This window comes from Rhinolophus ferrumequinum, chromosome 13 (genome assembly GCF_004115265.2).
Source record: "Rhinolophus ferrumequinum isolate MPI-CBG mRhiFer1 chromosome 13, mRhiFer1_v1.p, whole genome shotgun sequence".
NCBI lineage: Eukaryota > Metazoa > Chordata > Mammalia > Chiroptera > Rhinolophidae > Rhinolophus > Rhinolophus ferrumequinum.
In genome coordinates, this window is record NC_046296.1 from 60,481,903 (window position 1) to 60,502,022 (window position 20,120).

Below are 20,120 nucleotides of genomic sequence, written 5' to 3' on the forward strand. Positions count from 1 at the left end.
TCAAACATTAGCAAAAATGTTATTACAATGAATTTTACCTGTTTATTTCCATTATGTAAAAAATATGGCTACTAGAAAATTAAAGGTTATACATGTGACTGGCATTATATTTCTATTGCATAGAGCTGGTGGAGAAGAGGTGCTACAAAGTGTTATGTAGACACTGAATATGTGCTATGGGAGAAGAGAGAAGAGAAAGAGAAATCTCTGCTGGACGACCCAGGAAGACTTCCTGGAAAAAGTGAGCAAAACTGGGTCTTGAAATAAAATTATAGGGAAAAGGTCTGGAGGCATCCACACCCGGATCTGAGATGGGAATTTTTGACCTCAGCCAGTTAGAGGACTGAAACAGAGAATGTGTGCTCGAGTCCTCCTAGGGTTTCCAAAGTTGATTTCCCCTCAGAGTTTCCTGGTCATTTTAAAAGAATATAGGTTCCTGGGCTCATCCCAAACCTTCTGAGCCAGAATTCCTGGGGGTCAGGCCCAGACATCCATGTTTCACAAAGCTCCATGGGCGGGGGTCCTACAGCCTGGAAAACTGCCTTTGGAAATGCCAGGTGCAAATGGCCATCTTTGTACCTCTGGAAGGCAGCCTCAGTGTCACATACAGCACACAGCAATATGGGGTATGAGCCCATGTGTGTTTCAATGGTAAGGAGACCTACTGATTTTATAATGTTTTAAAAGTTTTCATAACTCAAAAAGGGCTAAGAGCTACTGGATGCATTGCTAACGAGGATGAGTGCTTTCTCATTGCTGGCAAGCTAGCAAAATGTGGCCAAGCTGGGATCCTTAGTAACCGTGTCATTACAAGCTCAACTACTTGCTCCATTACAGGTAATATCAAGATGCAGAAAAGTGTCTTTAGGTATTGAGGCCAAAGGTGTCCCTCAAGACACAACTACATGCCACTGATAACACTCTATCCTCCTGATGGTTTTGTGTGGGTATATCTCATTTCTGAGGAGAATGAGGTCAGTATGGACGGATGGTCAAGAAAAATGTTTTGGTAGAAATGGGTTGTGACTTGTACCTTAAGCCCAGTTGGGTGGTGTCAGGGCTGGCTGGGTAAGATAGAAGCCATTGGACCAGCATCATCTCCTACCATGTGCTGGGAACACTGGGACCTACAGCTGCACGGTCGACAGGGAATCACTCAGAAGAGCTTTCTCGGGAGCAGCCGATCAACACCAGAATCCCTGTGTGTTCAGGAGGGCAGAGGTCTGCTTCCGTAGCCTTTCTTCCTGGAGGAGAACCTTTTCAGGAGCCTCTGCCAAGGTTGGGGTCTATGTGGGGAGAGCAGAAAGGATGCCTCAAACTCCCAGCTCAGCAGGATGCAGAGGCTTTTACAGGCAACAGACTACAGTGGGGGAAGGGAAGGAGCATGCCCTCTCCGGATGGGAGATGGGATGGGGAATAGAGGTGGGGAAGCTGCGGTGTGAGCTTTGAACCTGATCTCTCAACCTCAACAGGAAGACTAACTAGCAACGACTTTCTTATGGCTCCCAATTTGGCACTTCTAAGGCCCCCTCTTTGAGAGTGGGGGGTGGATTTAACAAGGAGGAAGGGATCTTGCAGAATCTTCTGGCTTGTAACAGACAGTTTTAGAAAGTTTGAGGAGAGGCTGTAGGTAGGCAAGTAGTCCTTGTTTTGCAGGGGAGGCCCTAGTGGTTAGATGGGGGAGAAGGTGAAGGGATTAGAAAGCACGAATTAGTAGTCACAATAGTGTCACGGGGATGTGAAATACAGTGTGAGGAATATAATCAACAATGTTGTAAAGATTATGTAGGGTGTCAGATGGGCACTGGACTGACCAAGGGGACCACTTCATAGACTGTGTAGATGCCTGGCCAATGAGCTGTACACCTCAAGCTGAAGTAGAATAATATTCTATGTCAACTGTAAGTAAATATAAATATGACTATATATATATATATAATATATATATATAATATATATATATATATATATATATATATATATATAAAATCATTGGAGATCAAGGATAGCAGACAGAAGATAGTCAAGGGTATTGTAACAGTTATATACGGTAAGATGCCAGAGAGGTAGTAGCTCAGGGGAGAGGGGTTATCACTTTGTGAGGGGTGTAAAAGTCTAACCATTACGTTGCTTTGTACACCTGAAACCAATTTAAAAAAAGAGCTAATTTATTATACACCAAAGCAGTGATTCTCAAAGGGCAGCACCATTTGTTGGCTGAGGGAAGGGAAACATCATATCTTACGGACTTTTCAAAACGCAACACTATCCACCACTCTACCACCCCTACCCTTGGAATAGCATTCTAATATACATATTTTTGAAGCATCCTACAGATTTTAATTTCTAATAGAGTAAATGTCAATCTTTAATATCCCACATAAACAAAAAGCTCTTTAGGGTCCCCCTTTTTTTTTTCCAGAGTAAAGGGGTCTTGAGACCATAAACCACTGTGGTTTATCCTCAGCCATGATTGGTCAGTTTCTTGCTCTGACCTTATAAAGCACCATTGTGAAGAAATTACCAGAAACTGCACATAAAGGCGTGGCTCGGCTTAGGTTTTGTCCTTATAGCCCAGGAAGGCTTTTTGTGGTGCCCTGTCGAACTTGGACGTTTTAGCTTGTTTTCTCCTTTTTTCTCCCATTTTATTTTTTCTTTTTGTTTTTGTTTCTTTTTCTCAATTTTCTTTTATTATTATTTTCCTTTTATTTTTCTTTGCTCTCTTTCCCCATTTTCTTTTGTTCTTTTTCTCATTCTTTTAATTTTCTCAATTTTTTTGAAACATTTTCTCATTTTTTTTCCATTATTTTTTCTCATTTTTCCTTCAATTTTTTAGTTAATTGTCAGTTAGCATTGCTAGTACAATTAGTTTTTGATATAGTTAGTATATTTAGTTAGGGTAGTTAGTCCAGTTATTACTGCTTATTAGAATTAGTAATATTTTTGATATAGATAGTATATTTAGTTAGCATAGTACAGTTATTATTGTTTATTAGTAGAGTTATAATATTTTTGATATAGTTAGTATATTTAATTAGCATAGTTAGTACATTTATTATTTATTAGCACAGTTAGTAATACTTTTCATATAGTTAGTATATTTAGTTAGCATAGTTAGTACAGTTATGATTGTTTATTAGCATAGTTAGTAATAGTATTGTCAGCTAGTGTAGTTAGCAGGTCACCATGACCCATGAACTTGCAGCCACTCTGCCGACCAGGAGCCCCATCTTGGCCATTACAAGCTCCTGAACACCATCGGCCAGGGCCTCCATGCCAAGGTGAAGTTGGGCCGGCACCTTCCGACCAGGACCCAGATGGCTATGGAAATCATCCAGAGGCGGGGCGTCAGCAGACATCAGAGACCTATCCTGCAGGAAGTTGGCTGCATGGCAGGCTTGCGTCACCCAAACATCGAGCAATTACTCGAGGTGATCAACACCGAAGAATCATTATTCATTCTTATGGAGCATGTGAGTAGAGGGGACTTGTGGAATTACCTACAGACCCATGGCCACATGACAGAAGGTGAGGCCCGAGGCACCTTCTGCCAACTTGTATCAGCAGTGCACTACTGCCACGACAAAGGGATCCTTCACAGGGGCCACAGAACGTGCTCTTCGATGTTGAAATGATCGCTAAACTTCCAGACTTTTCAGTAAGTATGCCATTCAATGGAAGCAAACTGAGCACGTTCTGTGGCAGCCCCGTTTATTCAGCGCCAGAACTCTTCCAGGGAAAAGAATACGACAGTCCTCCAGTGGACATTTGGAGTCTGGGAGTGCTGCTGTACCACGTGGTCACTGGGACCATCCCTTTTATGGGAACGCACTTGAGGCAGCTAGTGAAGCAGATACTGAAAGGGAACTACACAGTGCTTCTGGATTTAACAATCGAACTGCACATCCCCCTCAGTAAATTAATAACCGTGAACCCCAAGGAGAGAAGCACTCTAACAGAGATCATGCCAGACCCGTGGCTGGACAAGGGCCACGTGGAGGAGCTCCCGCCTTTCACTGAGTCACCCAGTGATGACCTAGACTCTGTGTGGCACAGGATTTGGTCAACATGGGCTTCGAGCGGCACGAGAGTCAGAACGCTTTAACATAGACAACATACAATAATGTCACGGCGACGTACCTCATGAGAAACACAAAAAAGGCCCGGGTACAGTGTCGCACAATCCGTGTAATGCCCTACAGATCCACTGACATTATCAGCCTTGGTCACTCCCCAAATCAGGAGGCTCAGACAGAGAGGCAGCCAAACGAGCAGGAGTCAGGGCAGAAGGCCGAGGAGTCTGCAGGTCCTTCAGCCAGCCCGAGGTCCAGGAAGGCCACACCCGGAACCAGCCCGAGGTCCACGAAGGCCAGTCTCCAACCCAGCACAAATTGGAGGAAGGTCATGCCGCGACACAGCCCGCAGTTGAGGACCGCCACTTCCAGACCCAGTCCGAAGTTGAGAACTGCCACTGCCCGAGCCAGCCCAAAGTCAAGAACTGCCACTCCCAGAACCAGCTGGAAGGCCAGGACCGCCAACCTCCCACCCAACCCAGAGTCGAACGCCACCCCTAGCCCAGCCCCCCAATGTGGCCCTGGGGACACCCCCTCCACCCATACCACCAACAGCAGCAGGAGCAGCAGTGGAAGCCCAGAAGGAAAAAGCCAGGACCAGCAGGGGGTGGCTAGGAGGTGCTTGCACTTTTTAAGAAAGGTCTGCCTTAGGCGGTTCAAGGGGCTTGGCAAACACAACAGAGTCAAGCCCAGTTAGTTTGTGGACGGCCAAGGCAGGGCTACAATCAGACTCCAGGGTAGTCAAGCTGGGCTCCCTGCATTTTAAATGCTGAACTAGAGGAAGCTGATGTCCAGGGAGTCTGGCCATGTGGTGGGGGGAGATCAGGCCAGAGGCTGGATGCAAACTGCAGGTGGCAGCAGTACAAGTACACAGTGTGTGTGCAAGGAGCTCTGGGCGAGAAGACTTGGTCCCGCGGACGATGGGGGTGTGCAAACTGCCGTGGCGTTTTCTGCACGGGATTCATGTCAGGAGGGTATCTGGCATCGCCATGGCCTTCAGAAGCATCGCACCCCACATCCCTGGGGAGCTTGATGGAAGGCCTGGAGCCCCCTGGGGACAAGAGGAGTGGTGGCCCTCATTGCAGGTTCCCCACTCGCCCCTACCTGGGTGAAACTTCAGTGACTGGACTGTTTCTCCTGGGGCCCGTCTACCCTCCCCTGCTCTGTTGGTTCTTATTAAAGTACTTGATTCTTCCAAATAAACTTGATGCTTCCTTCATAAAGACGTATCAGGTACGCTTGTTTTGCATCCTCCAGTTGGAGGAGTGTATAGCGATGTAGTACTTGGACTTATTTCAGAACACCTCTGCGCCTTTGCATGTTGTGCTCCTCTTGCTCTTCTGTTCCCTGGGCTTTGAACGCTCAGCTCCCTTGTCCATTTCTCCTTTGTGGCAGAGTGGTGTTTCTTTCTCACATAGCACACATGCTCCGCCTTCTCCCTGTGGATGCTCAATTTGAGAGAATCAGAGTTGGCCCAAGCTGGTTAAGTACAGTAACCACTCCCCCCCACCCTGCTACACTAGTGATTGGATGAGGCAAGGACTCTGACCCAGTTTTGGCCAATGAGATATTACAGGAAGTCCACGTGGGCTTCTGTGAGAGATTCTCCTTCCTGGCGCTGGATGATGTCAGCAGGAATCATCTCTCCTGACTTCTTGGCTTTGCCTCCTTCCCTCTGTGCTGCTGTCATTCTCAGGTGGACTTCCCTTTATGAAAGCAAGGTGGCCACCAACCGCCACAGGATTATGTCATATCCCCTCAGCGGAAACATAGCTTCTCTCCCCCCATGATTCCAAACTGTCTAAAGACGTGTATCTTTAAAATGACAGCTGCCAACAGCCCCTCATCCCATTCTTGTTAGAGCCCAGAGCCTTGCTGTCTCTTCGTTATTGATGAGAATGGAACATTTCCCTGAAGTGTGTTGGAGCATGAGCAGGAATAAACCCAATGGTTGAACACCCTGTTCAGCACAATTCTTGTCAAGCCCTAGATGCTACCACCAGCTAGAGAGCCTAACATTGGGCTGGTTATACTCACAAGAGCTGCCACAGAAATGACCTTGAACTCTAGGTTTTCACCACCTTTACAAAGTTGGGCAGAGAGAAGCAACGCGAACGGGATTGCTTAAAGAACAAGTCCCATGTTGCCTCTGCAGGAGGCTTGTGAACGAACAACGATCTACTTGGGCAGAGTCCACCTGGGTGAGTGAAGGCATCGGTTCGCGCTAGGGTATGAGGCGAGGAGTGCACACCCGCCCAATGCAGCAGGGGGCGCTCTCCAGCCACTCGTTCCTTTCTGGGAAGAAAAATCCAATGTTGTCTGCGTCCCACTTCATTCACACTTGTTAAAAATCTGGATTTTTATGTGAACTTGCCGGAGTTTTATATTAGACTATAATCTGAAAAAACAGACACTACAGGAACTAACTCGGTGGCACAAACACACCGTACCTGTGGGTCCGATGAAGCCCCTAAGTTGAGAGTTTGCGACCTCTACTCCAGGTACCCAGAAACCTACCAAAATGTAGAGCCAGGCACTGGGGACGGGGTAGGTGGAGGGGGGCATTTGCTGGGCTACAAAATACATTACCCCTTTCCACATATCCTACAGATGGCCTTTTCTGACTCACTGGGCTTTTCGGGTTCTTTCTCTCATTTTTTATGCAGCGAGAAAGAGGGAAGGATGTTATTAAATGTAGCCAGGTGAAACTCATTCATTCCAGCGTTAGTGTAGGATGTTACTGTCACAGACATTGCTGATTATGTGCTGCCATGTGCTCGATTAAGAATAAGGGAGAACTGTGTGCTTAGGTTTTATGGGGTAATTAAAACTGGTCAGTGTGGATGGAACACAAGGATGAGGTAACCCCATCCCCACACGCCCAGAGCCTTGGAAACAGGTAAACCTGCAACCAACTTACACACAGCCTGTGGAAGGAGTGACAGAGTTGACTGCAAATAAGTTTCCACCACTCAGTGTGGGGGGGGGCGGGGGGAGGGAGGACAGAAATGAAAACCAAATTTTGTAACGAAAACAAAGCAAGGAGGCAGTCTTGCATATCTGAGAGTGTGGACCACCGCTTATGCCAACCCCTGTATCAGGGAGCAAAAGCGACTTCTCTTAGGAAGTTCTACCTCGTTCTACCTGGTAGGGCCACTCAAAGTAAATCTTTCTTCTCTTTCCTTCCGGCCAGCCGAAGATAGAGCCGGTCTTTTTGTCCTCCCAGACTGAACATTCTCAGTTCCACCACACTTCATTTGGCATAGCTGTCACCTACCACTATGATTTCTGCACATTTTGTGTAACATGGGCGACTGAATTACCATTCTCTGTGACCCAAACATGGGCCACACCACTATCTTTCTCCTTGCACAGTCTGATGAATGCTGCTTGGAGCATCAGCTGTTCCAACAGTGGTTTTGGAGATAATATAAAATAATAAAATAGGAATACGGCATAATTTAAAGACTTAACTATGAGCATGGTCCATTCTAGGTATCATAGGGGATACTAGTGGATATAGATACGGTTCTGTCCTAGAGATCCTATGACACAAATTTTAGTCGTTGATCTGGTTCATCATGAAGCTCTCCTAAGAAGCTGTTTGATTTTTATTTCACTTTTTGACTTCCTATTGGTTCAATTTGTCAGGGTACAGACAAGCTTGTGTAACAAAGACTCCTACAAACCTACAGCTTAAAGAGTAGAAGAGGTTGCTTCTCTCCTACATGGAGGCTCTGATGTTAGGAGAACAAGGTGTTAGGGGTGGCCTTGTTCCTCATGGTCCTTCCTAGGACCAGATTCTTTACAAAGCTTTGTTCCTCCATCCTCTGCCCCTCTATCCCCTAGGGCAGGGTTCAGCATAGGTCTGCTATCTGTTTCTCTAAATCAAGTTTCACTGAAACAGCCATTTGGTTACATGTTGCCGATGACCTCTTTCCAGTGGAAAGAGCAGAACTGATTAGCAGCCACAGAGACCACACCTTCCACAATGTCCAAAAGATTTACTTCCTTGGCCTTTACAGAAAAAGTTTGCCAATCCTTGCCCTGGGATGTTGTCATTGTCTGCTTGGGTGAAGCTGGGGCACCACCATACCTGGGTCCAGTTCACAGAAACAAGAAGATAACATGGAACAGGCACTCCCACCAGGGCCAGGTGCAGAAATGGTGCAAGTCACCCTTGCTCACATTGACTGGAAGAGGATTTAGTCCCTTGGTGATGCCAACCCCAGGGAGCCTGGGAATATATAATAGAGCTGACGGTCCCGCTGGGATGACTAGTCCACATTATGGAAGGAGGCGAGCAGGCCTTTGCTGAGTGGCCAGCAGTCTCTCCCACAGGAACTAGAAAAGAGGTGAGTGCAGTACTTTAGTACACAAGCACTTCCTTCTTTCCCAACAGAAAAAGTTTTGTCAATTAAATGATTCCCTTTGATTCAATGCCTGTATTTATTTTAAAGAAAAATTTATCGCTATGTTTCTGCATGATTTATACCCCTCGTCAAAATGCTGTGTCTCAACAGCTGTTTGGCATTCAAAATTCCTGGTACTAATAAATAGGCAAGTTTGGTTTTGTTGTATGAAGATTGGAAGTTTATATGACATCTATGTCAAGAGGCCAGCATGTGTCTAGTTAATCCTTAAAGAAAGTAGGGTTTGCACAAATGCTCAAGAGAGCTGATTGCTAATAGAGATCTTCTCCAGCCCTCATGGATCAGTGAAATCTATTCACGTCAGATAAGTGAAATCTATTGTCAGGTGATATATTCAAAACAAAGACTCCTTGGATACACCAGGACTCTTACATTGTATAAAATTACCAACTTTGTGAAATGATTTCATATTCACCGGCCCATTTGGCCTGTGTTATACTCTGTGGGGTAGCCAGCTCTGTCATTCAGGGACTCAAGGATCCCCTGTTCAACTAACATGCTGACCTCTCTTGGCAGAAAAAAATCAGCACCTTTCTCCTAATATGGAAGTTCAGAAATCGAGAAAACAACAACAGACCACCATCTAGAAATTCTAATATTGAGAAAGTCTGAAGCTTAATTAGAGTACATCAGGCAGAGCTTTAAAAAGTATCTCATTAAGAAAACTGAGATCAGATCCAATATATTTAAAAGATATTCATGATCCATGAATGATTTGAAGATTATTTTAAACTGATATCAAAGTTGACAAAAACATGTTCTAAAGAATGTATAGAATATTCACGTATGGTAATTTACTAATTAGAGGAAACTAGGCAACACTTATTACCGTAACATGTGAAACTTAAATTGTGCAAAGAATTAAGTGCATTGAATCAATGGTGAAAATTCTTAGTTTTTGTGTCCCTCGCATTATCTCAGTCTGATTCCCCTGAACCAGCCAATGTGTTGCATATGAAGTAGCCAGTTTTATAAGCATATTCACTTTTAGCAAGGTTCCATGTATTACAAAAAAAAAAAAATACAGTATCTAAAACGAATACACACCTGAAAGTATTTTCTGAGGGAAGAACTCGACTAAACCGTGGTACTAACAAGCAGAAGATAGATTTTAAGAGCAATTGCTTGTAGATACCTTTTAAATGAACATTTTACATAAAAAGGGGGAGGGGATGGGAAGAAGGTGAAGGGATTAGAAAGAGCAAATTAGTCACAATAGTGTCACGGGGATAGGAAATACAGTGTGAGGAATATAATCAACAATGTTGTAAAGATTATGTAGGGTGCCAGATGGGCACTGGACTTATCAGGGGGACCACTTCATAGACTGTGTAGATGCCTAACCACTGTGCTGTACACCTCAAGCTGAAGTAGAATAATACTGAATGTCAACTATAATTAAATATACATATGGTCACATATAGTCACAGGATATGGAGTACAGCATAGGGAATAGAGTCAATGGAATTGTAACAGCTATATGTGATGTCAGAGGGGTAGGAGATTGGGGGAGGGAGGTTATCACCTTGTGAGGGGTGTAAATGTCTATTCCATTGTTTTGTACACCTGAAACTAATAAAAAAAATACCGCTCAGGTTGTTGGTGAATGCCGGATGACTTCAGATTACAGACTTGACCTCAGGAAATCCACCACATGATGGCAGTCATCTCTTCGTTCCGTTGGCTCCTTACTCTTTGGGACAGGAGCAAATGTCGCAGGGCTGTCACCTCAGCAAATAGGGTATGTCTGCACTGCTCGTCACACCCAGGGACACTGCGGGGAGGGACTGAGCTACCCACTGTCACCTGAGTTTAGATCCCGGTCCCACTAGTTACTCATGGTAGAACTTTGAGTCAGTTATTTCTCTGCGCCAGTTCATCTGTAATATGAAGAGAACAGTTAAGTGTACCTCACCGGCTTGTAGTAAAGATTAAATAAGACAAAGCACCTGGCACATGGAAGGGTTCATGTCATTTGTGTCTTCATCTTTCACTTGTAATAGCAAATCTATAGTATTCTAATGAATCCGATGCCAGCTACTCTGCATGGGTCGTTCTCTGAACTTGTTTCCAAGATGGTTTTTAGGATCCCCTCCAGCTGCAAAAACATAAGGGTCTTGAGATTCTGAGCTTGTTTCAAACAGGCTTTCTTTGGGTCGGAGAGCAGCTCTGTTCAGCAAATCCCGCGGGAATGCAGATTAATGGTTCGAAATGGAGGTGTGCAGCTGTGGGCTGCGGTGGCCCATGTGGAAGACCAGGAGGACAGGAAACTCTGAAAGCCCAAGAAGAGCTGCAAAGGAAGACAGCTGCAAATCTGTCCTGAGTAAATCAAAGTGTGACATTTATTGGGCTATTTCCAGAATAACACCAGCAAGAAAACTGGAATGCAGGATGATCTTTTCCAGGAAGCATCTTAGCTAAGTAGCCTACAATAACCAGGCTTGTGGACTGGAGTCAGCCTGACTTCATGAAAAGGTCATAGGTTTGGGGGCATACGGACCCGGGTTTTAATTCTGTCTCTACTACTTACCAGTGTTTCTAGACAGGTTATTGAACCTCTCTGAGCCTCATTTTCCTCCTCCCTTAACAACCACCACCAAAAAGGTGAACAATAAAGGGAAGTTTCAGGGTGACCGTGGGGGTTAAGAGTTAGAAAGTTACTTGGTAATAAAGGGAAGTTTCAGGGTGACCGTGGGGGTTAGGAGGTAAGAAAGTTACTTGGTATGTCGTTGGTATTGAATGAATAGGAGCTACGTGGCTATGAGCTAGCACAGCAAGTCCTCTGCACCTGGAACAGTCGTTTCTCAAATCCGTACCTGGTACAATGTGGAAATTGATGGGTGGGGGAGGAGGAGGTGGCAAGGCTGGGCGTGGGTGGGCAGAGGAGAGAAAGATCAAAAGGCCTATAAATATCAGTCAAACTTTAAAATGCAAATCCTTTGCCTGTGTCCCGTTGGGACCAAATCTTCTGTTACCACCTTTCTGGGAAGAGCTTGAGAGAAAAAAAGGTTAGCAGAGTCTTTCCCTTTATGGAGTGTTTTGGTCTGGTGTGGTGTGATTTTGAGGCCAAGCTTGGATATGCGATAAATACTTTCATTCACCTAGATCTGGAAGCATGAGTAGAGACACAAGCGGCATATGGTGTCATAAAGTCTTAACGGACATGGTTTTCTTTGTGGATAGACCATGAGTTTCTGAGGAAAATGTCTATAACCCCTTTACTACAACACCTGCAATTTGCATGGTACGTGGCACAGAGAAACTACTTATTGAATAAATAAATGGATGGATGGATGGATGGATGGATGTTAATTTTGAGCACAGTAAGTCATCTTCTCTAGCTCAATACCTTGTTCGCAGGGATCTGATTCTTTCCACTTTATTGGAAACCATGATTGGAGGTGTGGAGGTTTCTCCCTGAGGGGCAGTCTTCACGAGAGGCAGCTGTGGCCCTCTGAGAAACTTAGATGGTCTCTGTCAGTGGCCAGAGCTCTGTAAAGTCCCACACCTGAACATGTCTGATGCCCATATATCTGACCCTCACCCTATGCCCAGTTCTGGTCCACCCCTCCCTCCGCAACTCCCAACCATAAGTCAGAACCAGAAACCTCACCCCTTTTCCTCTTTTCCTTTCCCTTGTTGGCCTTATTTTCTCATAAAATTATACTTGTATGTAATGGGTGAGTGGCTTATTTTTCAGACAAAAAGTTCTAACAAATGTACCCAACCCAGAATGCCTTAAAACACATCATTTATTACTCTTTCTGGGTAAATTCACCCAATTTTAAGTCTTACCCAAGAAGCTGATCGTCTTCCCTCCCTCGCTCTAAAGTGCATCCACCATTCAAGCCTCCTATTGAGTCGCTGACCTCTCGGAAGCCTAAGGACCACGGGCTGCTCTCTGATGACGCTCTCAGCATCTGATGCCCTCTGAGGCCACCCCCTCCACCCAGCACTGAATTGTATCATTTGTTGTTTCAAATACAAATGAGTCTGGTGTCACAACTAAGTTATAAAGATCTTCAAGGGCGAGACCAGATATTATTCCTTTGCATCCTGCACCATGCATAACCCAGGATGGGATCCATCTTAAGAATTCAATAAAAAGTTGCAGCACATTGCAGGTCAAGGTGTGGGTTTTAGCTTCAGGAAGATTTGGGTTCAAAGCTTAACTTCCTTTATCCAGTAAGGATGTATTAAGTGTGCTCAGGGAATATAAGAAAGAACACTATGAAATTTCTTATGTTGTTACTCTAGTGATAGGAGACAAACACAAAAAAATTCTAATAATTTGTGAAGAAAACTCAGGGTAAGAGGCAAGCATGGGGGTGCGGGGTCAGAATACGGAGGTGGTTACTTAGCTAGCATGGTCACAAAAGTACTAGCTGAATGGTGATAAGGAGCTTACTATCCAAAGGTCTGCGAGAAGTTCAGGCAGAGGGATCAGGAAGTTCAAGAGCCAGAATGTGGAATGAGCTTGGTGTGTTTAAGAAAATGGAAAAGAGTGAGTACCACTGGAGTAAGGGGAGTGAGGGGGAAGAGGCGGGAGATGAGGGGAGGGAGACAGGCAGGGCCAGCTACTGAGGGCCTGGGAGGCTCTGTCTAGGACTTTGGAATTTACACTGAGTATGACTTACACTTTTCCGTGGAGGAAGGGGGTGAGGGCGCTGGTGGTGTTAGAATGTGGTTTGCATTTTCAACCGATTTATCTGGTTGCTGAGTGTACTACGAAGGACGTGAGTACTTTGAAGCAGGGAGATCAATTAGAAGGTGCCTTTAGCAGTTCCTGCAAGAGAGGATGGTACCTGGCCTTCGGAGGTAGCAATACAGCTGGGAGGAGAGATCTATACTAGCTGTGTGGCCACAGGCATGTTGCTTGAATTCTCTGAGTTGCTTTCCAGATTAGTATAAAAGGTACTTAACCAGTTATAATGGGGCCTGGCCCCTGGCAGGTGGTGCAAAGGTGATTCAAGTCGGAAATGAACACTGAAAAGGACACATTCTTACCTAACACTCCACTGAAAACTCACAGATGACCTCGGCCTGAGGACACCTGGCTTCGGTGGTTAGTTTTGAAGGAAGCAGATGAAACTTCTGGGAGATCTGGGGCCCAGACTGTCCCTTGCATCCTACTCCTTCCTCACACATAAAACGCCCCCAACCTTCCCAAATGTGGGCTTTGATAGTTATTTTTTTAATTCTGAAAAATGAAAGTAACTTTTGTGATCATTCCTTGAATGTTCACAATACTGAACATTTTCTGGGGCTCTGAATTACTTTGATTTCAGTGGCCAGTTTTCCATAAATCAGGTCAGGAGAGGTCATTGTATCTGTCTGATGGGTGGTTTCTGTAAAACTGCCCCAGACTGATCCAAAGGCAGAGTATACACAAGCTTTGATTCTGTCAAAGAAGCTGTGGAGTGAGACTAGCCCTAGATTCAAATCCTGACCCTGCTGTTTACTAGGTGTTGACATTGGGTAAGTTCCTGAGCCTCTCTTAGCTTCATATATAAATAGGAAATAAAAGTGCCTACCTTTCAGAGTTTTTGTGGGGCAAATGGAGGAATTTGAAAAATCAGTAAAGTGGGTGGCCATAATAGCAAACATTCAATATATTTCCTTTCTCTTCCCCCAACATTCACTAACATTTTGCATGGCAGACTTTTGAAATGGTTTGAATCTACTCATACTCTTTGGTGCTCAATATGCTTTGTCTCTCTTTCCTTCATATTAGAGACAATTACCTTCTCAAAAAAATTGTAGGTTATAATACAACACCTTTTCAAGACATCACTTGTGGTTCATCAATGGATTTGGCAAAGCAAAATCAGCAATGCTAAACATATACATTAATGCATGTCTCTCGAGAGGCTGTTTATCCTCAACATGTAAATGAGTGTGAAGAGAGGAAGAAGGATCATTCCCACCTATGCATGAGAAGGAGAAGCAAGCGGAAGCTGGGAAGGTTTGTCCAAGGCAGCTAGTCTCTATCAGAACTTGGACAATTAGCCAGGCCATTGCCTCCCAAGTGAAAGACTCTTTGGTGTGTTTCACAGGATGTTGATGTGGTTGCACCGAGTCCTTTGACACCTCTTATAGAACGACCCCAGCTGTGAAGTCGGGGTAGGGGGGTGCGGGGGGGCGCTTCATGGGTTCACGGGGCCTGGACTAGAGACGTCTGTGTTTGGACAACCCTGCAAAATAAGCCTCCTGGCATCTGGCATTCACAGAAGCAGCATTCTCAGTTTAATAAAAATGTAAATGATTTTAGCAACAATAATTACTTTGGAGCAGTTACTGCAGCCGGTATTGCTTTCAAACCAAACAAAAAGGCAGAGCATTTATAATCTACCTTTCACATGGATGTTGAATAAATCACTCGTTCTCCTTTTCCGATTCCACGGACAGCACTTGCGGAACTCACTCACAGCTGAGAGGCGGGTATCTGTTGAGGGGTAGATGAAGAGATTTAAGTTATGATGGTGCAAACAGCAGAGAAGTCTTCCATGAGAGTTTTGATCAGAGAATTCTAAATACACAGGCAGTTTTTGCCATTTGGGGAGGTCAACGTATTCCTTTTCGGGTCTTGGCACAGAATAATGCTGAGGAAGCTCAGACACGTAATCCTTATGAAAGAAGTTCTGCTTGGGCTTAGAAAAAGAATTCTTCCAAATATCAGGCAAATATTCAAAGCCATCCTCACCACACCATGGGCATGCTCATGACCCTCCCTCCGTATTTCTTGAATTGATCTGGCCTGAGTATAGAGAATCCATTCTGGCAATCATCAGAAAAGGGACCACTTTTTGGGACTGTTACTGGGGCTGACTCTGCAGCCTGTCAGTTTAAAGGCAATGTGGCAAGTCCTTGAAGAGGCTAATGCACGCTGTTGGCTCAGCCTGATAAAAGCTTTTCCTGGCTAAGAAGGTGCTGACCGTTGCCACATTAATCTACAGATGAAAGGAGGCTGCTTTCAGTAATATTACTTGAGCTGTTTTACCCTAAGTGCTACCAGCAGAACAGGAATAGTCAGCAGTTGACTGTTAGCCCCTTCACCTTCAGAAAGCAAGGTATCTCACCATGGCATCTTTCACCATCAAATGACGAAAGGGGACTAGTGATCAAGCGGGTGGAGGGAACCATTCAACTGGATTTGGTCTTTCTCCACGGGGAATGCAAGAACCACGGCCTCGAATTCACCATCAGGCAGTCAGCAGCCACTCACCCAACGCTTTCTGTGCCAGCCCCTCTGCTGGGTGCTGCACATTGAGAACTACAAGATGCTCACAGCCCGGTGCCAGAGACACAAATGCAAATCAGTCAACACAAAACCAGTTACAGGTAGTATTGTAGAGGTCTACAGGAATAAGAAGCTGTGTAGACCTTCCTTAGAGAAGACCGTATTTACATTGAGTCTTGATGGGTAAATAAGAGTTGGTGAAGCAGAGAATAAAAATTGTGTGCCAAGTTATGGAGGGAAACAAAAATAAGTAAGATTTGATCCATTCTCAGTCTTGTCTTAGAGGAAGATAGAGCCATTTTTATAAAATATTGTGCCTGCTACATAGTAAGCACTCGACTAATCTTTTGAACATATGAATGAAATGTGAAAAATACTACCATGGAAATATTCAGAATTTCTTTGGGAGCACAAAGAATGCAACTTATTCTGCTTGGAATTAGAGAGATATTAGGACTTTTGAGTTGGTCGTTGATAAATGAAGAGTTCATTGAGCTAAGGGAGAACAGGCATTTCAGGCAGACAAACTCCTGAGCCAAAGCATAAAAATCTGTTCCGGGAAAAACAAGTGGTCTTAGGTAGCTAGAGTCAAAGCTCATGGCTGTGAATCTCTGAAGCTGAAGCTGGAGAGATGGGTTGGGGCCAGGCTGTAAGCCTGTGAGCCATGCTGGAATTCTGAGACCACATTTTGCAAAAAAATGTGCAGCCATTACTGGCACAAGCTCTGTTGTGTGTGTGTGTGTGTGTGTGTGTGTGTGTGTGTGTGTGATATTGAGTGTTGAGAGGGTGGGTGTCATTCACGTATCTACACATTGTTGTCCTGAGCACTGTTTCAGTATTCTGTGAACAAAAAGGACAAGTACCTGCCCTCATTGAGTTTGCATTCTAGTTTGGGAAAGAAACAATGGAAAAAACCCAAGAAACATATAACATCATCAGGTACTACTAAGTGTACAGAAAAATATAGATAGGGCAGGGTAAAGAATATTAGTGAGTGATGAGGAATTAGTTTAGGTGAGTTCAGGAAAGGCTTTCCGGGCTGACATTTGAGTAAAGAACTAAATGAAATATAGAAACATAACCAGGGAATTTCCTTCACTGAGTTAGGAGAGCTGAGTTCTAGTCCCAGCTTAAGCCTTTTCCAGCTGGGTGGTTTGGGAAAATTAGTTTAAATTCTATGGGCCTCCAGCTGGCTGTTATCCACAAAAAAGCACAGGAGTCTTGCACAAAGCAGGTGTTCAATAAGTATGTTTGGTGATTGGATGAGTAATATACTAGTTACTGATCATATTTGAACAAGCACATTATTCTTTTTCCAGTATTATAACCTTAGCTCGAATGCCGTACCTTTTAGGATCACTTTTCTGATCACGCTTATCTAGACAACGAGCTTCCTTTTTCTGAAAACATCTCTCCACCTCATACGAGTACTAACAGTGTTGTGGTGTCCACATTTTTACCCAAGGTGCAGTGTGTTTGGCTGCATTCAGCTTACATCCAAATCTGGAAGTTTGTTCTTCCAAATGATGGTGACTGGCATAGTTTCCATTTACTGAGAGTTTATAATGTGTTGATCGTGGCAGCCACTTCACCGATATTAAAACCACCTTAGAGAATAGCATTCACTGTTGTGTCTCCTGGACCCAGCACAACGCTTGTCACATAAGACATGAAGCATAGTCGCAAACTATTTGAATAAATTGTCAGCAAAGTTAGGAAGTGCCCCCCAAGTCACATAGAAAATCTGTAGCAGGAAAGAATTTGAAGATAGATCGTGACTGACATGATCCATATTATCCCAAAGAAAAAAGGAGGGTTGTTCTCACTGTGAAATCTGGAAGAAAAACCCCAAGTACTTAAGACTGGTCACACACAGCCCAGAGTAGTTAGGCCAGAACAGGGCCTTCGTGGGAAGCGAACAGGGACAAACCAATTCCAGGACCCTAGTAGGTAGAGGCAGGTCTTTGGCAGAGCATTTTGGAAGGGAGCAAGGCCTTAGTTGATGACAAGCAAATGCATAAGCAACAAGTTAGAAAAGTCTGTACACAAATGACATCATAGATCATGTCAGCAAAGGACAAGAACATGGAATGCTTTAAGATGGCGAGAGAGACTCTGGACATTGAAAAAAGAGAAATCCTTCAGGAGGAAATGAAAGTTGATATTGAGTCGATACACTTAGGCCTAAGTTAGCTATATAGAATGAATCCAGGTCACTCACTCCCAGCTACTTTTGGTGTTCTCACCTCCTAAACACCCAGGTTAAGAACACCTCTAGCTATTTTGAGTATTTTCCTGGACTGTATGGTCTTGAACTGACTACCATAGCCTAGAGTGTGGTATCCAGAGTGAACAAATCATAAGCAGATCCCTGGAAGAATGTTTTAATAAGGATTATTTTTCCTTCTGAATATTCAAAATATTGCAATACAGTTCTTACTGTTGTTGAGAGGATAAAAAGCTTGTAAAGAACCTAGTTTGAATAGACCAGGTACTCAAGAAATGTTAGTTCCCTCCGTTGCCCAGCAATTTTAAATTCGTGTCTCCCTCCTGCTGTGACCAGGTTGGGCACACCTTTGGTCTTTAATGTATGTGAAGTGAACGCATATATAACCCTTTCTGTGGGGCTCATATGGTCACAGTTCCTTATCATCCTGGTCAGGTTCTTTGCTCTACTTTGTCCTATTTCTTTTTCCCTTTGCCTTAAGATAACCCTAGCCTGCTTTCTGCTCGATTCATTACTTCTCAATGGCTGGTCACTCCTTAGCCTGCCCAGGTGTGATACTGGAATGATGAGACATTCAGAGGTCAACAGAAAGAACAGAGTTCAGCAATAGACCCACACTTAGAAGGGTCAATTGATTTGCAACAAAGGAGCCAAAGTCATTCAATGAGGGAAACGGTCTGATTTCTCAACAAATTGTGATGGCACAACTGGAGCTCTGCATAGGAAGAAAAAAAAGTTCCTCAATCCTTACCTCACATCATATGCAAAAATCAACTTGAAATGAATCATAGACCCAATATTAGAGGCAAAACCATTAAACCTGTAGAAGAAAACAGAAAAAATAGTTAGGGCATTGGGTTAGACAATGCCCAATGGGTCACTGAAAACAAATTAATAAAATTGATGTTAAAATTAAAAATGTTTTGCTCTTTGAAAAACACAGTTAAAATGCAAAGGTAAGCCAGACTTAGGGACAAAATATTTGCAAAACACGCATTTGACAATGGGCTGGTAGCTAGAAAAAATAAAGAACACTTACAATTTTGCAACAAAACAAAACAATCCAATTTAAAAATTGGCAAAAAAATGGGAATTTCACAAAACGTATATTAATGGAATATATGCACATAAGATACTCAGTGTCACCAGTTATCAGCAAAATGCAAATAAAGACACAGTGAAACCTGATTCAAAGCATTTTATATAACTTCAGTGGAATTAAAAAACAAAAACAAAAACACAAGTAAAATCACAACTTCAGAAAAAGCACAGAAATACAAAAGTATTCCAGGTTTGAGTCTAATTTTACAACATGGCATAATGTATTAGGTTGTTGCAAAATTAATTGGCGTTTTTTTTTTTAACATTTTATTTAAGTGTTTTTCCAAGACCCATCAGCTCCAAGTAATTGTTTCAATCTAGTTGTGGAGGGCGCAGCTCACAGTGGCCCATGTGGGGATCCAACGTGCAACCTTGTTAAGAGCACAGCGCTCTAACCAACTGAGCTAATCGGCCACCCCGTAATTGCGGTTTTTGCAATTATTTTTAACCTTTAAATAATAAGTACTAGATTAATAAAACGAAATTTCATCTGCAATCTTGGGAAAATCTCTTCACCTCTCTGGACTTGTTTTCTAATCCATAAAATAATGATGACAGTGCACATGTGGGGTGAGGCTAGACTATATACATTTTAGATATTAAAAAGAGCTTGGACAGGTAAAATTCTACACAATTTGTTTTGAAGCCAGCTTTATTGTGATATAATTCACATACCATAGAATTTGTCTTTTTAAATTACACAGTTCAAAGGTTTTAATATACTCATTGTTTTGCAAACATCATCACAATCAATTTTAGAACATTTTAACATCACTACCCACTCATCCCCCAAACCCATCTCACTGGCAGTCTTTTCCCTTCTCCCTCCTTAACCTCCATCCCCACTCTCACCCCACCCCAGTCCTTGGCAACCATGAGGCTTTCTGTTTCTATAGATTATAGATTTGCCCATTTGGAACATTTCCTATTAATTGAATCATACACGTGGTCTTTTGTGACTGGCCTTTCACTTAGCACATTTTCAAGATTCTTCATGTAACATTTATTAGTACTTCATTTCTTTTTATTGCCAATATTCCATTGCA

The 20,120-nt window shown here is 43.6% G+C and overlaps 1 protein-coding gene across 1 annotated transcript; it reads left to right on the plus strand.

Moving 5' to 3' along the window:
* The first annotated feature begins 988 nt into the window (after window positions 1–988).
* On the plus strand, window positions 989–4,574 carry LOC117032823 (serine/threonine-protein kinase MARK2-like). The gene is made up of 4 exons (XM_033124444.1): window positions 989–1,068; window positions 3,206–3,473; window positions 3,602–4,090; window positions 4,221–4,574. Exons 1-4 carry the CDS (start codon window positions 989–991, stop codon window positions 4,572–4,574), a joined length of 1,191 nt encoding a protein of 396 aa, XP_032980335.1.
* Window positions 4,575–20,120: the final 15,546 nt, after the last annotated feature.